General features: G+C 30.0%; 5 protein-coding genes across 7 annotated transcripts; 2 read left to right on the top strand and 3 right to left on the bottom strand.

The window, feature by feature from the left end:
* Positions 1-662: 662 nt before the first annotated feature.
* Positions 663-9,388, bottom strand: LOC126841740 (uncharacterized). Its single transcript, XM_050578365.1, has 11 exons — positions 9,291-9,388; positions 8,085-8,442; positions 7,706-7,869; positions 7,490-7,631; positions 7,203-7,336; positions 6,935-7,008; positions 3,664-4,052; positions 2,856-3,019; positions 2,644-2,785; positions 1,883-2,016; positions 663-1,019 (listed from the first exon to the last, which is right to left on the bottom strand). Exons 2-11 carry the CDS (start codon positions 8,401-8,403, stop codon positions 900-902), a joined length of 1,782 nt encoding a protein of 593 aa, XP_050434322.1. The 5' UTR covers positions 8,404-8,442; positions 9,291-9,388; the 3' UTR covers positions 663-899.
* A 1,333-nt stretch (positions 9,389-10,721) lies between these two features.
* On the top strand, positions 10,722-14,979 carry LOC126842905 (pyruvate dehydrogenase protein X component, mitochondrial-like). The gene is made up of 11 exons (XM_050580128.1): positions 10,722-10,984; positions 11,059-11,240; positions 11,299-11,464; positions 11,526-11,707; positions 12,260-12,447; positions 13,578-13,732; positions 13,799-13,938; positions 14,004-14,180; positions 14,268-14,452; positions 14,517-14,617; positions 14,682-14,979. The coding sequence occupies exons 1-11, from the start codon at positions 10,858-10,860 to the stop codon at positions 14,846-14,848; spliced, it is 1,770 nt and encodes a 589-aa protein (XP_050436085.1). The 5' UTR covers positions 10,722-10,857; the 3' UTR covers positions 14,849-14,979.
* Positions 14,980-15,032: 53 nt separating this feature from the next.
* Positions 15,033-18,045, bottom strand: LOC126842912 (splicing factor 3B subunit 4). The gene is made up of 5 exons (XM_050580140.1): positions 17,769-18,045; positions 17,370-17,453; positions 17,159-17,304; positions 16,880-17,008; positions 15,033-15,861 (listed from the first exon to the last, which is right to left on the bottom strand). The coding sequence occupies exons 1-5, from the start codon at positions 17,800-17,802 to the stop codon at positions 15,097-15,099; spliced, it is 1,158 nt and encodes a 385-aa protein (XP_050436097.1). The 5' UTR covers positions 17,803-18,045; the 3' UTR covers positions 15,033-15,096.
* Positions 18,046-18,821: 776 nt separating this feature from the next.
* Positions 18,822-20,591, bottom strand: LOC126846806 (nischarin). The gene has a single exon (XM_050586610.1). The coding sequence runs from the start codon at positions 20,326-20,328 to the stop codon at positions 18,967-18,969; it is 1,362 nt and encodes a 453-aa protein (XP_050442567.1). The 5' UTR covers positions 20,329-20,591; the 3' UTR covers positions 18,822-18,966.
* LOC126846787 (acetyl-coenzyme A transporter 1) lies at positions 20,160-26,069 on the top strand. 3 transcript variants are annotated; one of them, XM_050586598.1, is made up of 10 exons: positions 20,160-20,358; positions 21,095-21,367; positions 21,436-21,562; positions 22,370-22,529; positions 22,600-22,754; positions 23,251-23,435; positions 23,533-23,717; positions 23,810-23,930; positions 24,020-24,235; positions 25,840-26,069. In XM_050586598.1, the coding sequence occupies exons 2-10, from the start codon at positions 21,134-21,136 to the stop codon at positions 26,017-26,019; spliced, it is 1,563 nt and encodes a 520-aa protein (XP_050442555.1). In that variant the 5' UTR covers positions 20,160-20,358; positions 21,095-21,133; the 3' UTR covers positions 26,020-26,069. The 3 variants fall into 3 exon arrangements, with proteins under 3 accessions (XP_050442555.1, XP_050442551.1, XP_050442543.1); XM_050586594.1 differs by lacking the exon at positions 20,160-20,358 and adding an exon at positions 20,799-21,037; XM_050586586.1 differs by lacking the exon at positions 20,160-20,358 and adding an exon at positions 20,800-21,033.
* The last annotated feature ends 266 nt before the right edge of the window (positions 26,070-26,335 follow it).

A 26,335-nucleotide genomic window follows, 5' to 3' on the forward strand; every position in this document is an offset into this window, starting at 1 on the left:
ATTTACCATTATCGAACACCTTTTACTCATTCTGGCCCTTACGACCTCAAAGTTTAATACGCAAATAATGACATCGACATGGTGTGCCCTATTTCAATATTTTAGTATAATGTGAGTTCTTGATAAATTCTACTAAAATAATGTTTTGTATTATGTTTTGTCTTTTGATATCATTATAATCTTTAAAACTTAGGTCTGAAACTATATATTTTCCGAATGATCCGAATCCGAATGATAAAATATAATTAATACATTTGTAAGTGTATTTTCTTGTCTGGTATTGTTTCTGGGCAGGAAAAGTAAAACATGCTCAGTTTTCACTTTAAAAAAAACATATATATTTTATCAAGATAACTTCTAAATAGTATTCTTTTCCATATTTCAATATTATAGTGGTTTGAAAATATAAAATTCTTATATCGAAACATTAAGTCTAACGCCTTATAAATGTTAGTTATACTTCTAAAATATCACCAATTACCATTTAGTTGCATTTATTCATTTATGTATTTTATATTTAAAGTAAAAAAATTAATTGTCCAGTAAATTATGTATGTATATTTTGTTTAAATGTGTATTTTTGACGTTTCGTGATGAATTTTTTTATTCGTTACTGAAAGAATCACTATTAAAGCGTGTAAAAAAGTCAAAAACTACTATCATTTGTATAAATCACCATTATATCACAACGGGAAATAAATTATATATATTTAAATAATAAAACAGAAAAACCCATACTATAGTGATACATTTTAACAAAAAAATACAATTATAATAAATATTTGTAATTATAAAATTGTACACATTTTTACATTAGGTAGGTATTTATTTTTAAAGAAATTATTTTTAACATAACAACTTAACCAGAGTCCGGTACACTAATGAGTAATTTGCTAGAGTTAATCATCACTAGACGAAGATGTGTGTTGTCGCTTGCTCTTACATTTGTACATCTTTTGAATTTTTTGCACGTCCTTTCTGCTCAGACCATCTCGTTGTCCCATAGTCACTCCTCGTGTCTAAAATAATACGATTTTATATTGAATAAAATTTATAGAGGAAGTGTTTAAAAGGGTTAATTTTCTTTTACATCAATAGTTATTTTTTAAATTGTTTTCAAAGTCGAATCGCTTACAGTTTATTGTAAACATTTCAAAACAAGTAATATTATTATTTAGACTTGGATCATTTTTAAATTTACTTTTTTTCATTATGTGTAAATTAAAAGTGTAAACGTAAAGTAAATATAATTTCGAGTTTTAAATTATTACTTTTAGTATTTGTATCAAGTAATTGAACAAACTCTAATATTATTTTTTTTAATTTTAATAAAAAATAAATTATTAAACACATTGTGAAAAGAATTTTCACTATCAGAAATATCAATGGAGACTATATGATAAAACACACGAAGCATAGAAATGTAGAGTTGTAAGTTATTATTTTAAAGCTGAGAGCACATTTTAAATTTAGACTAACTGTAAAATACAAATATGGCCTCGAGACAATTCCTTTTTTTATGACTACTATTTTATTATAATTAATTAAATATAATATATTATAATTAATATAGAGTAATCAACTATTTTTCTCGGTAAATAATTGTAATTGTATAGTTTTTTTTTGAAATAGCTTTACTTTTAAGGTATTTTAAAATATTTTAAGATTTATATACATTAATATATATATATTAGCTCTATCTGTTAATACTTTTCGATTTATCAGCGTTAGGAGACTATAGTTGAGGCGGGATGGAGAAATGCAGCAAACTACAAACAAATTTTTTATCTGTGACACTACTCTACCGAATTTCATCGTTATTTATATACTTTAGTCTTTACAAATTGTATACAGTTAAGGTTAAACAAATAAAAATTCGTACTTTCGGATCAATAGTGGCTTGGCCGTTTTTAGAAAACGCATTCGACGAATAATGCATTACACTGCGATAATCATAACCCACTCCTTGGTCGTCTATCATTGAACTCTGAGCTTTTTCGAAGTTATTTTCTCGGCCTATATAGTATATAACATTATAATAAAACACAATATAATAATTAATAATATATGAGAAATTGCATATTAAGGGGTCTGCTATTAGGCAACATAACATACATATTGTTTACATTGTTAAACGTGCTTTTGTTTTGCATCCGTATTTACTTTGTACAATCTCCCTCGTTGCTCTTCCCAACATCCTATTGCCTATCATTGCTTTATAATTATTATTTAATTATAACGAGCAACATTGAATCAATGTTTAAATGTTGTTTTGTCTACTGACTATTATAATCTAATATATATAATTATATAAAGTAATCAACGTTTCTTAGGTCTTTCCTCTGCCCTGTCTATTTTACATTTATAATCATCCCACCAATACCTTTACTGTTCTTAAAAGAACAGTTCTATTATTGTTATTTTACTGGTAGCTTGTCAATACTATCTTAATCTATTCACTCCATTACTGAAGCAATAACTTATCAATATTTTACATACTGGTTTTTCATATTTAAACATCATACATCTTGTCTCTTCCAAGGTACAGTACAAGTTACAACACAGAAATGTAAATCCCTGGTTAATTATTATATAGTAAAAATTGCTTATAATATTGCTATGTTATATCCAACTTATTCTAACCTGATTGGATGTTGTTGTAGTTGACGGTAACGTACTTGTCCCTGTCAGGCCTATTCTGTTCGTGCATAAATCCAGCGGCATGAAGCATTTCGTGCATAACTGTTCCTTTTTTGGTTAAACAGCCTGGACTTTGGAGGTTCACCTACAGTCATTATGAATGTTGTAGTTTAAAAACTACTATAGTCGGGATGCACACATGTTGTTCTATTTACCTCTTGTCTGCCTCCGATTTTGCCGACTGATGACCAACAGCCGGTGTTACCGTTAGTGAAGTATACGTAATCTCTATCGCCTGAAGTTCTAGGAGTAAATCTCAGACAGGTGAGCTTCTTATAGTCTTCAATAGCGGACATTATCATTTGTCTATCACTGGACGCTATAAATTCAAAGCATTCGAATAAGCCAAAATAATTATATCTAACAGACAATTTTTTTTAAATATAAATCGAATGTGTAAATATTCTAATATAGAATTTAGTTTTTTTTATTAATATTACTTAGCATGTAGGGTAGGTAGATCAGTGGCGGTGCCAAAGGTGGGCAAATTCGGAATGCCCATCCAAAAACTCCAGTGCCTATCTTGGGCCCGCCTGTGCAGTGCCCAATATTAATTAGTTTTGAATTAAAAAAAAATTGCAGTACAACAGAAAATTATTTTAGAATTAATTCTTGTAATCTTATTTTGGGCAAATTTAGTTGTATGTAGTGTATACAAAAATGTATAATATATTATACAACTATACTTATTATCATCATCATCATCATATTATTATTATGATTCATCATAATCATCATATTATTAGTTTATGATGATTTTTGGCTACAGTTTGTGTTTTTACTTTTTGTATTATTTCAATACAATAATGGATTATTTCAATCCATTTTAAATTAGGACTTTTAGAGTTTAATGCTTCTATTTGAGTTCCTCGACGGGCCCCGCTGAAATATAACAACCCTCGTTGTGCCCTATGCTTTCAATACCCTGGCGCCGCGTCGCCACTGTGTTAGGTAGATACTCACAGAAGTAAGGGCTGATTTCGTATGGTATGATTCCTTTTGGCCACCGGGACGACGTGGCTTTTAACCCATTACGACCCTCGCCGATCGGATGCAATATGTCACCTTCGGCGTACTCGCCCAACTCCTCCGGATTATACGCGCTGCCCTCCTTCCACGTTGACACCTTTTCTCCAGACTTCTTGTCTGGCGTCCCGAAAATGGACGCACCTAAGTGCACCAGCTCGGAGTACAGGTCATCTTCGCCCGCTTCGGCGCCGTCTAGTTCGTTTTCGTCTGCCTCCGCCCGAAAGTTGACTGGCTGCGCCAAGACAAGCGGTACGCCCACCGCCAACAAACATAAAAACAACTTCATGTCTATGGTCTTCGAGCGAAATTCAGTCCAGTTGAATTACTGAACAAACAAGGCGAGCCTCAATATGGCTTGGTATTTGCTCGTTATTCTTATTACAAGAATATCACAACTGCGATACGCACAGTGTAATTAAGGAAACATACATTTTATAATGTATATATATAAGACATTTTGTCGGTAATTAGCTACGATAATATTCGGCGGCGGCGGACAATTAAGGTAACGGGTCACCTTAAGTTGTTTGTTGTTTTGCCGGTTCGTTAAGAATTCGTGTAGAAGTCCCGGCGATAAGAAGGTGTACATTATTTACCGGATGGCATAATTATTTTATTATTATTTATTTTTTGATTTTAGTCCAATTTATACCGACAAACCGTTTAGGGCTCCTTAAAAATATATCCTCCTGCCATGATAATCAGCCGGCCGGCAGTTGATTAACCCTACCTTAACATTCGTGTAAAACACTGTTAAAAAACAAGTGAATATTAATTAACCCATGTAAATAGCTTTTTTTTCGCAAACACAGTTGTTTTTTTACAATTTAGCGTAAACACACGTGTAATCTGCATTGGAAAAACACCACCTCGGTGACTTTAGCCGCCTTTCTAAAATAATGCGGTAACTTTTATTCAATGCTATTATTACTAAATACCTATTGTATAAACGATATGACATCAGATAACGATTGGCCCTAAGTTGAGCATGTTTATTAATTTCAAAAACTCATGAAATTATTAGTTACTCACATAAACAATAACCAATTAAATTAGAAGTTACATTAAAAAATAATTCAATTATTTTTATTATTTTACTAAATTACTTAATTTAAAACGTTTATACTTTATGTCATATAAGTATTAAAGAACATAGAAAAAACAAGTGGGTAATTTTGTTAATAAATACAATTTTAAATAAATAAATATCAAAGTTTACCTTTTAAGCATCTGCCTTAAAAATAACCTCATTCTCAATAATAGTGTATCAAGTACGCGACTTTGGCAGCAATGTTAACATCTTTAGCGCTCAAGTCAAAACCGACTGAACTTCGTAGAAAACTTTTAGACGCTGTAAATTAACAATTATTCTTTTTTTATTCTTTGTTCGTACTTTTTACAATAGTATAAACTATTTTTTTTTAAACAATAACTTTAAGGAAGCTACAAAATCTTTTTTTTTTTTGAGAACTTAGTATCCCACAACCCTCCACCCAATCGCGCTTATGTTGACTACATAATTAAAAACTAAACGATGCGTCTACATTTGAAAGGTAGATTTTTTCTAAAGTACATTCAAGCCAAAATTGTTAATCAACCCTTTTAAGTTGTAATACTTGATTTGGTGAAGTTATTTATAACATATAATACTTATGATACTGTTCAGCGACAATGCTAACTAACATTAATATTTATTGATCTAAAACCAAAAAAGAAACAATTTTGGTTTCATTAAATTCTATTTAAAAATATAATTTTAGCTTCGAATCACAAATCTGAGGCTATTTTTTTTTTCGTTCCTACATAAAGAATAATAACATTTGAAGGGCTGCGGGGAAAAAAGATCAATGTCAATTTTTTTTAATTCTGAGGAAATCATGTTTTTAATTTCAAAACGTAATACATTTTGCCTGTATGCCTTAACTTCCGGCGGTCATTATTCTCGAATAATCTGTTTTTTACCTGGTCCGAGCGCATAAAAGATACAATACGTCAACACAAATAATTTGATACCAAAATCTTATTTTCAAAAAAAATTGACATTGTTCTTTTTTCCCCGCATCCCTTCATTTGTAACTCGTAATTTACAACTTATCAATGGATAAAAGAAAGTAACGTGAAATTAAAAGTTATAAAGTTACTGACTTTTTTTACTTTGTTACAAGTATTACTACGCAGCTTTGATATAAAGTACCTTCGTACAACTTTTGTACACTAATGATAAAAAATAAAAAGCCAATACACAGCGAAAATATTTTTAAAATTAACAATTGGAAGGTCAACTTTTGAATGTTTACAACCCGACACAAATTTTGAAAACCGTCTTGATTTTGCATATAGGTCATATTCAAGTTTTTATACTAATCCAGCAAACCGATGGTATTTTTCAATAATTTGTGTTTTTTTTTTTTGAGTTTGTATTTATTTATAAATGTTGCAGCGTTTCAGATAATGTATATTAGGTACCCTTGTTGACATGAACACGCACGGTAAACATTATCTTTATTAGCTTTTAATGTTTTTCTGATCCTAACGTATTAACTGCTTTTAATAAATAAAACATAGTTGACTGTTCTGAAACATTTTACATATCTTACCACTTAGTAATTAACCTATTAAACCTTGTTGGATAATTAAAAAAGGAACATATACTTGCGTCTTATTATTATGGATAGGACTTATTACTCTTATTTTATCGAACTGCAAACTTATGAAAATTAACGTTCTTGTCGCAATAAATTACTAGGACAAATTAATAAGGATGTAATTTTTTTTATAACGACTATTTTTTAGTTAATTATTTTAGAAAAAAGATTAACATACATGTTGGAGTATTACTGCATTGTATTCGTATTATTAATCGAAAATAAAATAAAATATTTAAGTAATGTAGTTATAAAAATTTATCATAAACAATATTAGGTATTCATTCGTTTTGTCTATTATTACAATTATTTCTACTAATTATAAATCATAAATTGGTAAACTGTAACACTTATTAGTTAATTACAAATTGATTTATTATGGATTTATGGATTCGTCAATTAAATCAAATTAACAATCAACTTATACTATATTTTTATGTGGATATGGTTATAGACATAATGACTTATGGCGGAGATTTACTTTGCTTTTAGCTTAAACAGTGAATTTCAAAATTATAACTACCGCATAAAACATTATTCAAGGCTCTTAGTTTGTACACTTGTACATCTTGTTAACTTTTTCCAGGTCCTTAATGCTCATTCCAACTCGTTGGCCTATAACCACATCTGGTTTCTAAAAAAAACATACAAGAAGTCATGTTGATTAGTAGGTATCACTGTTCGTTAGAAGGTACCATCAAGTTAAAAGACTAGGACATTTACGAACTATTATGATATTTTGAAATACCCACTTATACTATAATATAAATAACTGTAAAATATACATACGCAAACTACATAATTTAATTATACACCAATTATATATACCTTTGGAACAATAGTGTCTTTGCCGTTTGTGGAAAACGCCTTGCGCGAATAATGCATTACACTGCCATAGTCATAGCTTACTCCGAAGTCGTTTACTAATACTTCAGAGTACTTGTTGAAATTACTTATGGCATCTGCGTATAAACATCCGTTTATTTTGTTATTGAAAACAAAATTTAAAACACTTTTTCAATATTTATTATTTGCGATTTTTATTTTCATTTATAGTTATTTGGATTGGCAAATACTTAACCTTCCATTCATATGAATAGTAATTAGAATTTTACCCTTATCGATATTCTCATCATGAACGGTGATGTATTCATCTCTGTTTGGTCTGGTTTGTTCGTGTAGAACTCCAACAGCGTGAAGCATTTCGTGTTCGATTGTCCCCACGCCCATCCAACAATTTGGGTACTGCAAATTTATCTAAATAAACATACAGGACATGAGCGATTCAATATAGAATAACGAAATAAATAAATATAATAAAACTGTAATACATTTTGTTTTCCTCCGACTTGGCCCACGGACGACCAACATCCAGAATTTTCCATAGTGAATTGTACATAATTGGTATCACTTGAAATCTTAGGTGTAAATTTCAAACAAGTCAAGTTCGTGAATTCAGCAATAACTCGCGATATAATTAGCTTGTCTTCAAACGCTAAGTATTTTTAAATTAGTGTATCATAACTATTATGCATTATATTTGTTTGACAATAATTACAAATAAAACAACCTAACCCAACTTAGTAAATAGTAAATGTAGGTATAGTCTTAGGTCCTACGACCTATGACATAATTTGTAATTACTAATACCATTACCAATATTACTCAATTCCAGTACATAGATGTACAATACCAGCAATGTGTACTCACAGTAATCAGGGCTGAAATCGAACGGTATAATTCCATCGCGCCATCGAGAAGTAAACCTCATCCCGATACGGTCCTTGCGTAAGTGCAGGATGTCTCCTTCAGCGTACTCGCCAAGCTCCTCGGGGTTCTGCGCACTGCCCTTCTTCCACGCGGCCACCCTTTTCCCTGTTTCCTTGCTCGGCTTGCCGTAAATGGATGACCCTAAGTACCCTAAGTCGATGGTTAAGTCATCGATTTCATTTTTTACTTCATCCGAGTTCACAGTTTGCGCCATTAAAAACGGCAGACCAACCGTTAAGACACACAAAAATATCTTCATGTTTGTTTTAGGATTGGAAGAATGTTTCTAAAAAAACCTCTGGAATTATTTAATTTATTTTGCTTTAGTAAATTTTTGAAGAGTCAGGTTATATTAGGTTGCATTAAACATACTTAAGCTAGAAAAAACTTGTGCAACTTATGGTTATATTTATATGTAGGTAATAAAATAATATTTAAAATATTAAATTTATAATTTAAAATTATAAGGGTTTCGGTGGGCCTAATATTTATTATGGGCAAAATATAGAAAATTGAAAACACGTGAGTAATATCCATGTTAGTAATAAAAAGTGACTTTATGAAAAAAGATGATATTTATTTGAAACAGAAAATCTTCCTAAAATCGGTATTAAATTTTGATTTTTAATTATTTTACCAAATACAACAAAAACCCCTTTTTTCTAATCTTTCGATCTAAAGATAAGGATATTATTCGATTTCCTCAGTAAAAGGCACATTAAGCATGGCTATTTAGGGGTAATATTTGACAGGTTATAGTTATGACAAAGGTTTTTAAGCAAATTCGTTTCCATACAAAAATAATGAGTTAATTTTATTATAACTTAAAATTTTTAATACTTATTAATTAATGTAAAACTTTTTTTTACAAATAATCTAATTAGATGAAAATAAGGTGCATGATATTAAAATAGCTGCTATTATTTTTAAAACTAACTAAAAAAAATAAAAAATAAATTTTATAACAAAATGTTAATTAATTGTAAACGTTATGAGCTAGAAGAGCACCTTGAGTTTTTTTTAAATATCGAAATTCATATTATAGTTCTAAAAATCTACAATAAAAAAAATTAGCAGCTATTTTGAATTACTACATAAGTATTTCTACTTAGTACTATTATGTTATAACAAATATGTGCATATTACGGATATTATACTATTGAAATGCAATGTTTCTTTTGTTTCGTCGAACAAACCTATAACGAAGATGTGCTGTACGTCTGTGTTGTGTTTGCTTTATGAGAGTTTTTTTGTATTGTAGGTTACCATTTATTCAGGCACGGGATATTAAGTTCATTAATTTTTATTACGATCTTAATTAATGTTCAATATTTGTTAACTGTAAGCGTTGAAACAAATTCTACACATCAAAACGTGTCATTAATATTATCGTAATTAGCTATTTAATGGGGTTTTTTGTGCGCAATCAACAGTGTTAAGCTAACTAAGAAGGCTTTACAATGTGTTATTTTCTGAATTCTCGATAACTTTTTAACAACTGGGCCAATTTCTTGATGTGGCAAGTCTAGATCAAGTATAGATCACAAATCTTACAACACAAATATTTTTATGAAAATAACTTAATGAAAAATGTTTATTAATTATAAAATGACGATTTCTTGTATAAAATGATTGTCTGATTAAAAAAAATGTATTTTATTTTATGATATTTTTTATTGGAGAGTAATATTATGTGAATTTTGCCCTCAAATTTATTCAGGCACAAGTTTAATAGTTTTATCCTAATAAAAACAATAGCTGGGTAGGGTTAAGTTTAAATAATATTAGGCTCCATCCCTCCTCTTTTTGGGATACCGTCAAGGTGGTTCAATTACTGGCTACGGCCCAATGGCTGTAGCACAGTATCATTGTGGCCCAGTCTACCTTGTAAGTTATAGCATACTATAAGGTGTTTAAAGTTGAACTAGTACAATAATTAATGAAGTAATAAACATTATAGGTAAAAAAAATGTAATCAATAATAGTTATACAAGACAACTTTATGATATACAATAGGAAGACGTCTATTTGCAAACGACTTTAGTAATGAGTATAATATTTAAAAATCTCAGCTGACAGCTCCCTCAAAATTTAGATTAAATGTCCGTTTAAAATCAACACACATGAAGTGAAAGATCAGATAATAAAAGCTGTCGACAATTATTAATTATTTTTATTAGACGTTTATGTTTTTAATTTATCCAGTGACATGGTAGTGGTGCGCAGCTAAGTAAAAAAAAAATAGCGTAGCGTAGCATACACCGCCGTGTATAGTGTATACCGGTATGACTAGATTTCTAACTATCAAAGTAAATTGTAAAATCAAGGTGGTGATAAATTAAAACAAATTTTCATGGAACAAACGAACACCATACAGAGTATATTAAAAATTTTAAAAAATATAGTGTTGCTTCATATTTTATTTTAGAAAAATATGTATCAATTACGGCGGAAGACAGTTTTCCAAAAATGTAAATTCTATAATATAGTCGCGGGTAGGAAAGTATTTTGAAAGAGTTGTTATATTGTTATCTTTATACGAGAGAGGTCTTATACTCTTATCAATTTATCACTTTGAACTCTTCAATGTCAAATCTTAAGACAAAATCAATTTTCGATTTTAAATTTAAATCGGATGATAGTTGTACATAATAATTAATTTTTAGTGGTCTGTATTTAATCCGAACTTGAAGTTTTTCTTTAACTTCCATTCATGATGGCTACCTCATTGTTTCGATCTGCCATCAAAGGCGGATTATCTAAACAAATTCTCAATAAAACTATACACTCCTTGTTAAAACTAGAAAGACTATGCATTCACACATCTTCGTTTTTGAATGGTAAGACATAAATCGACCTATTGTACTATCTATTTGTAGAACTAATAAATACTTATATAATTAACCACATATAGTAAAAGGTCAAGAAATCAAAATGCCATCCTTGTCACCGACTATGACTGAAGGGAACATTGTAAAATGGTTAAAAAAAGAAGGTGATACTATTGCTGCAGGTGATGTTCTATGTGAAATTCAAACTGACAAAGCCGTTATGGCTTTCGAGACTGAAGAAGAAGGAATATTGGCTAAGATTTTAGTTAGTAAATAAAACTGACTTAAAATAAAAATTGTTTTAATTAAAATATAATGTTAAGGTTCCTGATGATGCTAAAGAAATAAAAGTAGGTTCGCTAATAGCACTTATGGTTGCCGAGGGAGAAGATTGGAAAACTGTTGAAATGCCCGATTCTGCTGGTGCTCCATCTGCTCCGACAACAGAAATTCAAGCCGAAGAATCTGGACAACCGTCTGGAGGGAATAGTATGTATTAAATATTATTGTTTTGGTGTAATCATTAAACCTATACTTGCATTTATTCAAGCACCTGGAACTGAAATTAGAATGCCATCGTTATCCCCAACTATGTCTGAGGGTACAATTATAAAATGGTATAAGAAAGCCGGTGATAAAGTGGCTCCAGGCGATGTTTTATGTGATATTCAAACAGATAAAGCAGTTATGGTTTTTGAAACTGAAGAAGAAGGAATTCTAGCAAAAATATTGGTATTATATTATTATTTAACAAACATCTCCCTGTATATCTATACAACGTCGTCATACCGGAAATGATCATTGTGAAAACGTGTTTTTATGGATTCTAATAAAATGTTTTGTAATGGGCTCAAGTCCCAGTTCAACAAAAATGTTCCCATTTTTAAACATTTCTATTGTCTCCCTAATATTAAGTTTTTAAAATGATTTACACTTTTAAGTATTTTTAGCTATGATTAGTATCCAATCAGGAGATTTATGTGCTTCTTGGTTTTTTATGTTAACTTAACCCAATATTTCGTTTTGTCTCACCTACATGGCATTTATCACATTCTTTACGTTGTATTTTATGAATCCCCGATTTTTCTTCTTCCTCTATTTTATCTTTGTAGCTATCAAATAAAGATTTTTAAATTATTACTTTTTGATGCAACTAGAGTTATATCGTAATTTTCAAAAAATTTTGTTAAACCACTTGAGATACCTGGAAAATAAACTAAACCCAATTTCATAATTTGCTGTCCTAACTTCCGTTGACCATTTATGTTTAAAACAATTTTTTAGGTTGGTGATGATACTAAAAATGTTAAAGTTGGTGATTTAATTGCACTTATGGTAGCAGAAGGAGAGGATTGGACCGATGTTCAGGTTCCCGGGGAAAAGAAAGTTGCTTCTTCAGCTCCGAAAAAAGAATCTCCTGAGCTTAAGATCCAAACAAAGGCTACCTCTGAATCTGTCACAAGACATGCATAGTACGTACCTAGTGAAATAGAAATTTTGCATAATCTTGATATTTTTTAAGCATTTATTATTAAACCGCTTACTAAAAATATGAACTTGTTCGCTTTTATGTTTAACACCCTAATAAACTAACACATTTGCATTCACATTCCTTTTTTTTTAAATTGGCATATTCATGTTCCATGTTTTAAAAAAATGAATGCGTTTATTTAGTTGCTCTTTTTTAACAAATTATATTTTTTGGAGAGTTTTGATGAAGTAAATAAATAAGTACACCTGCATACTTTCAAATGCTATAAAATAGTATTATAAATAATAAAGAAATATTTTTAATTATTTTTAATAAAAATATCTTATGGTAGCTCTACACTTTCGCCACGCATGGCTATACGAGACTGAAGCGAGGCGAGGCACCAAGAGTAGTTACCATCTATACTCTCGCAGCGCCTCGCTATTGGTTACATATTGGAGCATAGTCGCTTCGCCTTGTGTTCTATGACTCGCGCCAAAAAACCTACATTGGACAGAGCTGCCGCGAGGCGAGGCCAAGTGGGAGCACCGACCACACTCTCGTGCTCGTGTTGCTTCAGCGAGAGTGTGGAGCTAGCAATATATATTTATGCAAAATATATATTCTTTGGCAAAACAATATTTTTGCAACATAAATAATTATATAATATAATATGCTAATACAATTTTTTAAATGTTATTTTTAACAAAATTTTGATTTTTGTTTTCTTTATGAGAATAAATATAAAATTAACGACTCAAGAATCGTTTATGTTGGATAAAAAACTGAATGATTTCTTATAATTTGATTATAAACACATTTAAGAACTTGTTCAGTGAAAAATAAGTATTCATTTTAAATGTATTCTATTATTACTAAAACTCAGTAATACCTAAATAACACAAAATAAAGGTATGATAAATAACTACTGTTTCATTAGTTTAAAATAAACTGATAAATGGTTAAGAAATCTCTGCACTCGAAGGCAACTATAAACCTCAAGGGGCTATTAGCTTATTAAGCTTAAAAATGAAAATACATTTGTAATACATTCTTGAACAATATTTTGGTGAAATCGTCTCCCTCCGCAATTGCATTTTAAAATCTTGAAAACTTGTTTTTATTTTACAGCGATGGTTATAGTCCAGCAGTTAGATCGCTTTTGGAATTGTATGCTATTGATGGTAAAAGTGTTAAAGGTACGGGGAAACTAGGAAAACTTTTAAAAGGTGATGTTTTAAACTACATTGACCAGAACAAATTGACAGTAAAACCACCCACTTCAGGTTAGTTAACCAGATTTTATTTTAAATGTTTTATCATATTTAAATAATGTATACATTTTATTTTAGTTCCATTACCTGGAGAAACTACCAAATCTACACCTTCAGTATCATCTCCAGTGTCGAGACCGGCCAAAGGACCTGGTTTTACTGACATTCCATTAAGTGGTATGAGAATGACGATTGCTAAGCGACTAACTGAATCAAAAGTAACGACAAAAAATATTTTTTAATGTATTATTCATATTACACTGATATTTTTTAAAACTTTTAGACTATGATTCCTCATGCCTATGCAACAGTCGAAAGCAATATTGATTCATTGTTGGGACTTCGTAAGCAACTTAAATCAGCTGGCATAAATGTTTCTGTTAATGATTTCATAATTAAAGCAGTAGCCGTTGCCTTAAAAAAATGTCCTCTAGTCAACTGCCATTATGTTAAAGATCAAGTAAATCTTAATCGAGATTCTACCGTAAAATATCAATTGACAAAATTGTATAGGAACTTCTACATTTTTTTAATAATATTTATTTAGGTTGTCTTGCAACAAACCGCAGATATTTCTGTAGCCGTTGCAACAGATTCTGGACTTATCACCCCAATCGTTACCAATGCCAACAATAAAGAGTTAGATGAAATTTCATCAGAGATTAAAGAATTAGCTGGACGAGCTCGTAAAGGAAAACTGCAGCTACACGAATTCCAAGGAGGCAGTTTTACGTAATTCTTGTATTATGGTTCTTAATTTATGAAACAAAAATTATTTACATTAATTTTATTACAGAATATCTAACCTAGGAATGTTTGATATCACCGAATTTAGTGCAATTATAAATCCACCACAATGTGGTATATTAGCTATTGGAAGCGGACGACCTGTCATTGGTAATAACAAACATTCTCTTTTTTTAAACAAACGCACCATTGTTAATCTGTTTTTCTATTGCAGCTCTAAATGGAAAGCCAAAAACCATTTTAACTGCAACATTGTCATATGATGCTCGTGCTATAAGTGAATCTGCTGCATCCGATTTCTTAGAAACTGTACAAGGTTTATTACAAACTCCAGCTTCACTTCTTATGACGGCATCCACAAATAGGAGGGCTTCAAATTAATACAAATTTTTTTTCCCAGCGTAAAGCAATTTTTCTTGTTAAATTATACGGCTTCTTTGTTTGTGCTTGTTATTTTTTATTTTATTTTAAGATTCAAACAAATAAACGTAATGATGTTATAAAAACCAAAATGACAAAAAATTGTATTACCTCAAATTCTGATACATTAAAAAAAAAAACAGAATTTCATATTTTGTAAAAATGTAATTATCTTAAGTTAATATAATAATTATACATAAATTAAAAAATTATGCAGGAGCAGGTGGTGGTGGTGGTGGGACACTAGGTTTCCAATTTATTGGCATCATACTGTTTGGTTGCATAGGTGGAGGTGGAGGCATTGGTTGTCCACTACCCATACTCATTGGAGGAGGAGGAGGCATTGGTTGCCCACTACCCATAGACATTGGAGGAGGAGGAGGCGGCATCATGTGACCCTGCATGTGAGGTGGCATAGTAGGATGTGAAGGGGGTAATGGTGGAGGTGGCATCTGTCCTTGTTGAGTAGGCGGTGGAGGAGGAGGTGGAACAAATCCACCATGAAATCCAGGAGGAGCGAAATTATTGAAACTCGGGGGAGGAGGAGGTGGAGGTTGATATGTGGGAGGCTGTGGTGGCGGTTGCTGGTTTTGCCAAGGCATAATGCGTGGTGGAGGAGCCATTTGGTGTTGAGTCATCATGGTCATAGGCACTTGCATAGGTTGTTGCATAATTGGTGGTGGCGGAACTGGCATTTGATGCATCATCGGCATTTGCGTTGGTGGTGCATCGGCAAACAGTTGATGAGGACGATCAGCTTGACTGAGGGGATTTTGAGCAGCAAGTAATCTTTCGGCAGCCGATCCATGCCGTTCTCCTTTGACATCTTTTTTGAATGCATAAGAAATAGATACAGCTCTGTTGCATAAATGTTGACCATTCATTGCTTCTATTGCAGCATCAGACGCTTCAAAACTTGCATAGTTAATAAATGCAAACCCTTTTGAATTTCCTGTATCGGGATCTCTCATAATCTAAACAAATTAAGTTATTTCACACTAACTTTATGCATTTCTTCCACTTGTATGGATATTTAAGATATCTAAAAGTATTATTGAATATATATTATTAGGAAGTTATAATAATTCTTGGAGACTTATGACCTCCTTAAACTCCACTATTCTCTGTCCCTAATTTACTAATTTTTTTTTTTTTAATTTTTTATATTTTCATTAGAGAGTATGGCCACTATCACTCTAATATGTTAGGTAGACATTCCAAAAAGTGACCACACTTTTTAGTTTTCATTTATGGTATTTTAATTTTTACATACCCAAAAAATAACAAATATAAAAAAAAAATTGTGTGGGTCTCTGGACCCGCGGCAGAAGTGAAACTTCAAAACGGTATGTTACTGAACTCGGTGTTAAAAAACTTGTGTTATAAAAGATATGCTAAGTAACGATTTGTATATTAATTAAAATAGTATTAAATTGGAAAAAACAAAAACAATTTTTTTAGTGGGGGTTGATCATTAACGTCTTTGCAACTGAATGCATTTTGTACTATTATCCGGCAGATGCAGTGGACTTTGTGCGAACGTAAAATGTCAGTAGAAACGAATCAATGCACACAGAATTACAAGCCACTTTAATTTAAGAGAGAGGGAGCTGAAGAAGTGGGGGAACTTGTACTATATCATATAAAGATCCGCACAAAAGAGAATCAAAGAAAGCCAGGCATTACTGTATATCTATATGATGTTCGCTCGTTTTCTCGTTTGCCCGTTTTCACGGGTTAACTAACCATACGACGCGCCTAAAGAAGTTTCACTTCAAAAAAAGCGGTTTGAACTTTGCAGCAGAACAATTCAAACACATTTAATAATACAACAATAAAAGATAAAGATAAATTTATAAGATTTCACCCCAGCTTGAACCAACAACTTTAACTTCTGAAAGACATTGGCTTGACAACCTATAACAATCTAGACCTACCTAGCATAACTCCACAATTATTTATTAAATATTTATAATTTAGTTTCAACTTTACCTTAGGAGTTTGTAAAATAACACCAAAAGCTGAAAATGTATCATATAACAACTTCTCGTCAACTTCTGAATCCAGATTACCAATAAACACATTTGCACCAACATCCAAATTTTTTTGGTGAGCTGAAGCCTATAACAAAATATGAAATCAAGGTATATAGTATATAGGTATATCCTTTTGCTCTATCTTTTTACTAAAAAAAGTTTAAATACATTATACCTATAAATTGTTGCCTAACACTATTAAAAGGAATATCTAATATTTAGTATAATAAATTACCTTATTAACACGAATTGGTTTACCATACAGTTTGATCATGTTCATTATTTTTATAGCATAATCAGCATCATCCTCAGCAAGAAATTCTACAAAACCATATCCTTGATGGGATTGTGTCACTCTGTCTTTAGGCATATGCACATTAACTAGAAAATACAAAATTTATAAAAATGTAACTACTACTATAAACATATACCAAAAGTTTTCATACCGACTGGTCCAGCCTGAACGAATAATTCCCACATAAGTGTGTCTGAAACTTTTTCATCAAGACCACCAACATAAATGGTTGCATCTGTTATTCAATGATAAAACATTAGTAAATAATAAAAAACTAAATTTGGTAAGTAATAAAATATTAAACATTCCACATAACTTTTAAAAAGGTTAACATAATTTTAGTTCCTGCGTCATTACTCATTTCTCACAACTTTGAAATCAAAGTTAAGTATACTGTATACAATATTATATACAACATTTTTATTACAAAAATAGTTTTTATTGTTTAATATAAAAAATAAAGAAATTAAAATAAATCAACCATAACGTAAATTATAATATTATTAGGAATAATAATTACATTTTTAGTGTTAGTACATAATATATTTACCTTGATTTCTTTCTGCAATTGGTCCTGCAGCCATTTTTTAAATAAATAAATAATTAAAAAATTTACATAAATAGCAACTGGGGGCCTAACTTAAAGACTCGACGATTTTATTATCTGCCGACTATTAAATTTAAATCAAACACAGTAGTTTTTGTCTAAAATTTAGATTCCAAAGTTGTAACGCCGACAGCCGAACCGCATTTGATAACAATAATTGAATAATACAAATTGTACCAGTGCAGTGTGACCACGATTAAAGATAAGTGGGTGTGGCCAATATAATATGTAAGTAAGTTATTCTGCGATTCTATCTAAAGTTTAGTAATTATCTAGATGGTAGATAATAATGCAAACATGTCGTTAAGATGTATGCAGTATGTACATATGAAAAATTTACTTTTTAAACGTTCAAAAATATTCACTATGTAAAACATAAGTAAATAAATATAATATTAATTGCTATATTATATTCATTACATGGTTCTGTGGTTTAATGGCTGCATAATTAAATTTCGGACCTGATATAGTAGCTTTCACGAAAGCTGGAGGCTTAGTGGATAGCAGGAGAGACTGGGTGGTCAGCGATAAAAGTTATAAGTAATATATTGCATTTGAAGTTCACCGCCAGCTTTCATGAAATAAACTATAACAAATATTATGTCACTACAATAAAAATTGTTACATCTATTATTTTTTAATTTTGTAATCAAGTTTTTTATGAAAAACTTTAATAACTGTTAAGTTGTAAATATAATATATTAGAAAAAATTGAAGGTAAAATTGCAAAGTTGAGCCCTTCAATTAATTAAAAATAAAATCAAATTTAAATTTTAAAAGGTCAATTAAAAACACGTCTTACTTTACATGTTTTATTAGCGTGACACTGTTTCTATAGCAATACCTATTACTGGTTTAATAATAAATGTATCAAAATAACTATAATAATGTAAAGTACAAAAATAGTATTTTATTAATTAAAACCAATAGGTAAACATAGATTTTTGAACATGTATTAAGCAATAAAATATAATTATTTGTTTTAATAACTTGTTCACAATTTTCAATACTTGTGATATAATTAAAAAATATATATATATTAAAAAAAAATAATAGTGCAAAATATCAAATAGGTAAATAGTTATTATTATAAAAAGGTAAATTGTATAATAATTTAGTACTAGGTAAGTGTTACCAATTATCATCTATCAAATAATGTCTTTCCTTCTTTGGCCAGTCTCAACGCGTGCTTTATAGCCACAGTATCCAATTCTTTTTGAGTTGGTCGCTCATTGTCTAGACAAAAATCCGATGTTCTTTTATTTAATAGTCCTAACATTTTAGTCCTATAGTCAACAATAGTGGATACAGGATTACCCGACAATACTAAATAGTTCATATTATGTAATTTTGTTAGATGTTTTATCTGATCAATATTAGCTACATAATTGGATCCCAAATCTAACATTTCTATTGAAAACAATTTTGAAAATGCCGTTAAGTCACTAATTTTATTTGAAGACAAATCTAGGCAAACAAGATTGCCTAGTTTTGTGTGGAGATCAAAAACTTCTGTAATATTGTTGTTAGAAAGTGACAAACGACTAAGGTTAGTGAGCGCTGTTAAATCTTCAATTGTGGTTATAAGATTTCCGTTTACATTTATAGTTCTGATGTTTGGAGTCAAAACAGTTAAGCTTGCTAATGTTTCAATTTCATTCCAGCTAAAATCTACTGATTTCACTTTGTTCCAAACCATATTTGAATCCATATCAGACGACCACTCTTTATGAACATAATCACATAACAAAATATCTTCAGGTTTTTTTAATTTTGAATTATAAATTGTAATTGCACGTACTGTGTTTCTTAATGGTTTAATATTATAAATCATATTCGAAGCTATATTGAAACATTCTAATTTAATAACACTTTTGAATGATGATAACTCAAAATTTAAATTATTGTATACTATATTGCTTGCATTGACATAATGCTGTCCTCCTTTGATAGCCAAGTGTTTCAGTCTTAAACAAAAATCCAGTACATGACTAAAATTGAACTTGTTGTTTTCGCTATCTGGACATGGTAACTTTAATCGTTCACTAATAGCATACAACTGTAACACGTTGAAATTGAAACAATTTTCATTTGCCAGGTACACATCACCATTTTGATAAAATTCAGTAGCTAGTTTTTTAACAATTAGCATGACATCATACTTGTCAAATTCTAAAAAATCAAACAGTTCTTCAGGCATGGACTTTTGTAAAAACGACAAAATGGTTTGTAAGTATATTTCCAGGCCAATTCTACGTCTTTCAATAAAATCTGGTTCTTTGTTGCCAATAATTTTTTTGCCCGGCAGAATGTCTTTGGTTACAGTATGGTCATTCACCAGCTTGGCGTGAAGATCTGCAAATTCTTTGTATCTCTTTCGTACAGTCCATGCCACTTCGCCAACATTCACTTTGATGTTATAGTATGTTACACGGTTCGTATCGGTTTCAGACCCAGAAATCACAACATTACATTCGCGGGAATGAGTCACGTAACAAGACATAGTGACTCAGAAGATTTTAAATAACAATCGGTAAAAAGAAACAGAATTATTAGTTTATGAGAAAAACAACTTTTCATTTTAACAATAATCGAATGCAATTAGGAAAAATATAGCATAAAAGCTAAAAGGTTACTTTCTATGGTCTGTATGAATTATGATTTATGATTTACCGATGAGCGACTGTAATCGGATAACTGAACTCGATCAATATTATTATTTGTTACTACAATTTAGTATATTTTACAGTCGCCTGTCGCATTGCAAGGTTTATAGATAATAATAATTATTATCTATAACCCTTGGTCGTATTAAGCGAAGGTTATCAATGCGCCTCAGTCCCTCCTATATAATATTGTGAGTGTGTATGTATGATTTTTTTTAAAATAAAATTACCAATTCCTGATATTGTTATCTTAGTTTTATCAAAAACTGCAATGATGCGCGTGCGCGTTCTTCGTTGTGCGTCGACCCGGTTAAAATATTTATATACTTATCTATGGTTAAAATTGTCGTACGTGGATTAATTTAAATTATAATTTTGTATAGGTATTAGTCCTAACGACAATACAAATATGTAATAAATACCTATTGTATATTACTAGTTACGACCTAAATCTAAGAAAGGATTAACAATAAGTTACAGTTTTTAAAGTACTTCTGCTGGTGAAATATCCGTATTATAATAATAATATATATTTTATTATAGTAGGTACCTAATATAAGAAATAAAAACTATTATTGTTATTACTATTTAATTTTTCTGTAGTTTGCTGAATCGCAGCCGAGTTGCGTTATTGCCAAAATCATGACCAAAATCAAGCAAAGGAAAACAATGTTTTTAGAAAATAATGAAAATAAATCTAGTTTAATAGAAAAAAAAAGTGATTCTCAGTCGTTTAAAGTGAAACCAAATGCTATTAGTGATAGTTTTAACATAGCAATATTATTATTTCTCTATACACTACAAGGTGTTCCACTTGGACTTTCAGCAGCTATACCGATAATAATGCAGAAAAAACATATCACATACAAAGAACAAGTAAAAAAATTATGTTTAGAACTTATGAAACCCAAAAGATATCTAATGAAGTGTTGAACCACTTTTAGGCTCAATTTAGTTTTGCTACCTGGCCGTTTAGTTTAAAACTTCTATGGGCACCCATAGTTGATTCTATTTTCTATGCAAAGTTCGGCAGAAGAAAAACTTGGTTAGTACCTGTGCAGTATTTAATCGGTAAGTAAACATTAGTTGGTTTCCCATATAATACAACTATCTAAGAAAAACTTTAGTGACACTTGTGGTTATACATAATAAAATATTTAAATAAACCCTTAACAACAAAAATAATATTCTATAGCGTTTTATATTTCGACAGCAATGTTACCATCATCATCATTATCAGCGTGATAGCTAGCCTATACAGCTCGTTCTGTTGTATGCGCTGATGATGGTAACGTTGCTGTCGAAATACGAATATGCTCTAAAGTGTTATTTTTGTGGATTAGGTTATTTAAATATTCAATTATTTTATGATATAATTATATATTTAAGCTATAATTGTGAATAAACTATATATCGTTTTAAAGAAAATTATAAATAATTTGCAGTAAAGTAATAATATTATGTAAAAAGTTCAAAAGCTCACTCCATTAGTATTGCATAATGATTCAATACCTAACCTAATCGTTCAGTTTTACTTGTGTAAAAAATTATGAATAAAGTTGATTATTATTAAAAGAAATTGGGTTAAATAATTATTGTTAGCAGAGTTTGGAGGAGAGGGCTTAGGTGTGTTTTAACCCCCTAGTTTTGAAATTAGCACCTTTTAAATTGTCAGCGTTAATACCAAAGTTATAAGAAGGAGAAAGCATTTTCATTTTTTACAAATTCCACCTTTTTTTAATAAAATTGTGTCCCTGATTATTTGTCTACATTTTATATGAAAATCAAAAGTTACAGAGATGCAGGCTCGCTGTTTAAAATAGTATACGAGTTTTATGTAATAATAAATAATTTTTTTATTTTTATATTGCTTTATAGGACTTTTCTTGTTGTTTTTGGGAATGAACATCAATGAATGGCTAGTGTTTACTGAAAACCCAAATACCATATTCTTAACAATAATGTTTTTTTGTTTGAATTTCCTTGCCGCTACACAAGATATTGCTGTCGACGGTTGGGCGTTGACAATGTTGAGAAAGTTAGTGCTATACTCTACATAATACTTAAAATTAATCTGAATTAAACTTCTTCATACATATTTTTTACAGAGAAAATGTGGGATATGCGTCAACTTGTAATAGTGTGGGTCAAACGTTAGGTGTGTTTCTTGGCTATGTTGTATTTATAACATTTGAGTCTGCTTCATTTTGTAACAAATGGTTCAGGACTACTGAAACCCCTGATGGAATACTTACATTACAAAGTAATTAATATTTTGATGTTTTTCTGAAGTATGTAAAAATTATTTACATATTCATCAACAGACCTGGGCATTTTTTATTTAAAAAATAAATAACAAATAATGAGTTACTTAGAATATATTTTTATGCATAAAATCATTTTTTATTTATTTTATCAAATAAATTGGTATTTTAAATACATTTTTATTTATTTTTTTTAATAATAAATTATTTTAAAAACAAATTTATTTAATTTTACTTTTTAAATAGTTTTTTTCAATTGACTATTACAAGAGTTAACATTGAAAATTATTTAAACAATATTTTATTTCTTATTATTCATTAAGATAAAAATTTAATTGATATTTATTATTAAATTTTTATTTTACTAACTTTTAATTTCGAATAATTATATTAATTTTTATTTAAATACAAAATTATGAAAATAATGCCCTGGTTCGCTTAACAGTATTCATTTTTAAAATTGCCTATTGTTTAATTTTTGTTTTTTCTATAAAGGTTTCTTATATTTTTGGGGTGTAATATTTATGATTGCAACAACATTAGTTGCTGTTTTTAAACACGAAAAAGATCATTCACTAGAGCACGATCGTTTGAATATAGTTCAAACATATAAGCTTCTCGGTAATATTATGAAATTGCCAAGTGTTAAGACTTTATCACTTATATTATTAACTGCAAAAGTAAGTTTAGTGAAATTAATTTTAAACATCTTTTAACACGCATTTATGTTAAAATATATTTATTAAAAAACTCTTTTAATTAATTATATGTTGACAGATAGGGTTTAGTGCTGTCGATGCAGTGTCCAGTTTGAAAATCATAGACAAAGGCGTTCCCAAAGACGATATTGCTATGATTGGAATATTATTAATACCTCTGCAAATAGTTCTCCCAATACTGATTTCCAAGTATACTACTGGATCTAAACCAATGAACGTGTATTTAAAATCAATACCATACAGGTATTGTTATTTTTAAATAAATTTATAAGAATTTGTTCTATTTTATTTATGTATAATTATTAAAAAAGATAATGTGATACTGTTTAATTTAGATTAATGATTGGTATACTTATTGCGCTCTTAGTTTATTTTACGCCATCATTTATAAATCAAGATGGACACATTTCTATGTTATATTATATTTTAGTAATGTCGACATTTTTTTTGCATCAGGTAAACATAATTTAATCGATTAACTCGGTAATATACTTTAATTATGACCACTTGTATTGGTAATAAGATGTATTTGTTGTCTTTTATAGCTGACTTTGTACTCAATGTTTGTGGCAGTGATGGCCTTTTTCGCTCGTATCAGTGATCCTAAAATTGGCGGTACTAATATGACTTTGTTGAACACGTTAACCAATTTGGGAACAGCTTGGGTCAATACTGCTGCTTTATGGATGACAGAATACTTGACGTACAAACAATGTTCTAGTGACGAATTAAATTTGTGTACTTCTAACGCTGAAACTGAAGTAAGTCATAGTACACTATGCACTTGATTTTGTTGCAACTATAAATCAGCAGTGTAGTGACGTTAAGGTTGCCACACATCTACTGGTATTATTATAACTCAAACCGAAAAAAAAAAGTTGTCGTTTTTGGATTCTAGGTCTAAAAATTAGACCAAAAATAGATCTAGTTTGGCTCTAAATTTTTAAAAATCTAAAGTCAAACTTTAGATTCAAGAAAGCTATTTATTAAGGGGCAAAGAATAGGCAATATTTAACAAAAATTTTAAGTTAAAAAAAATTATTAAGGAAGAAGCAAAAGAAAAAAGCTAAAAACATGATTCTAAACAAATAAATAAAAGTGCACATTGTTATTTGTTGATTTTACTTATTGCAATTTTTAATATATAAAATATGTACCTTCTTTTCTATAATAATACAAAATTGCAGATTTTCTTAATTTTTTTTTTTTTTGTGACACCATATTATAAATTTTGTAATGAAATATTTAAACCACAAAAAAATATTTACTTTAAACTAAAATTACACATCCGGTCAGTTATCCGGAGCGTGTGTGTATGCACAGCTACACGGTACGGTGCACTCGAAAAATTGTTTTTCGATTTTGCACCGGTCGCATGTGCAGGTTAAAAAAATTGCACAGGTCTATTCTCACACATGCTCCGGCCTACCTGCGCAGGTATACCTGTGCAGGTAGACGGTGGTGTGTATGGCTGGCATTAGCATATACACGTGTTTCGTGTTTCAGCAGCAATATTACCATCATCAACACTCACAACAGACTGAGTGTTTAAAATAATAACTGAATCAAATACCTTCTCAATTATGCATCAAAGCAGAAAATAATGTAATATTAAAATTAAAATAAACAATTTTCCATGAAATTGTTTTTATTTAATAATTTATATTTTAATATGATTTGAAATTAAAGCTGCAGCAAGCTTATATATAAAGCTACTGATTTTAAGGAATTTGGAAGTGATCTATAAATGTATTTGTATACCATAGGCGCAAATTCAATTTTTAACTTGGAGGGCTGGAATTTTTTTAAAATTATATATATAAGTATATTTTTGTATTTTAAAATTGTATGCATAACCTAATTTTTTTGGTGGGGCTATGTCTAGCATTTGGGGGGCTAAGCCCACTCTAGCCCCCCCGTATTTGCGGCTATGATAAATACAGACATGGAGGCCGAGTAGGTAAGGCATCAGTGTGTTTGGCGCTCACTATTGCTGGCTCAACACTTGGTTTAGGGCATTCCATTTTCCAGGCGAGAATCATCTGGTAAAATGGAGCCACCACCCCCTCTCTGGCGACAGACTGATGACCCATCCAGAAAATAAAACATTTTATTAAAACACGAGTTCACAATGATCATTTCAGGTATGGTGACGCTCTATAGGGAGATGTTTTCCCCTAATCGGTCTCAGTCTGTTGTGAGCTGATGGTGGTGACATTGCTGCCGAAAATAAATATACGCCATAGAGTAGAAATTTGGGTTAAGGATTTTATTTAAATATTTTATTTCTTTTCTTTTAGGTCACTTTTTACAGAATATCTTATTTTTTAATTGTTTTAGCTTATAATTAATATTTTTTTTATAGGCGTGTGAATCAAGTCATGGCAAGTGTGATATAACGATTGATGGATTTTATGTAGAAACTGTAGTTTGTACAATATTTGGAGTACTGTGGTATCGCTATTTTTCAAAAATTATTAATCAGTTACAAACTAAAGATTTAAAGCATTGGCATGTCAATGCTAAAAAGTATTCTCTTTTGTAAATATAGATTTATTGTTGAGTATCAAATGTTTTTATGTATTGTTGAATATGAATTGTAAGTATATTTGTATAAATATATATAATTAACAAATAATATATTCTCAAAAATTATTGTTATTAATACTCATGTAATTGCATTCCTATGTATTTTTAATGATTTGAATGGCTGTACACTTTTTGTTAATTTCCTACATAAATATAAATGAAAAATGCAAAATGCAAACTTAATGCATTAATTAAAAATACTAAAGATTTTCTTTAACTTTTCAATTAACTTGTACATAACATTTTTTTTAGGCCCGAAGCCTAGTTCGGAC

The sequence above is a fragment of the Adelges cooleyi genome, unplaced genomic scaffold (genome assembly GCF_023614345.1).
Source record: "Adelges cooleyi isolate 19-005CV unplaced genomic scaffold, UGA_ACOO_1.1 ACOO_flye_CR_arks_rails_tigmint_CR_PRNA_108, whole genome shotgun sequence".
Taxonomy (NCBI): Eukaryota; Metazoa; Arthropoda; class Insecta; order Hemiptera; family Adelgidae; genus Adelges; species Adelges cooleyi.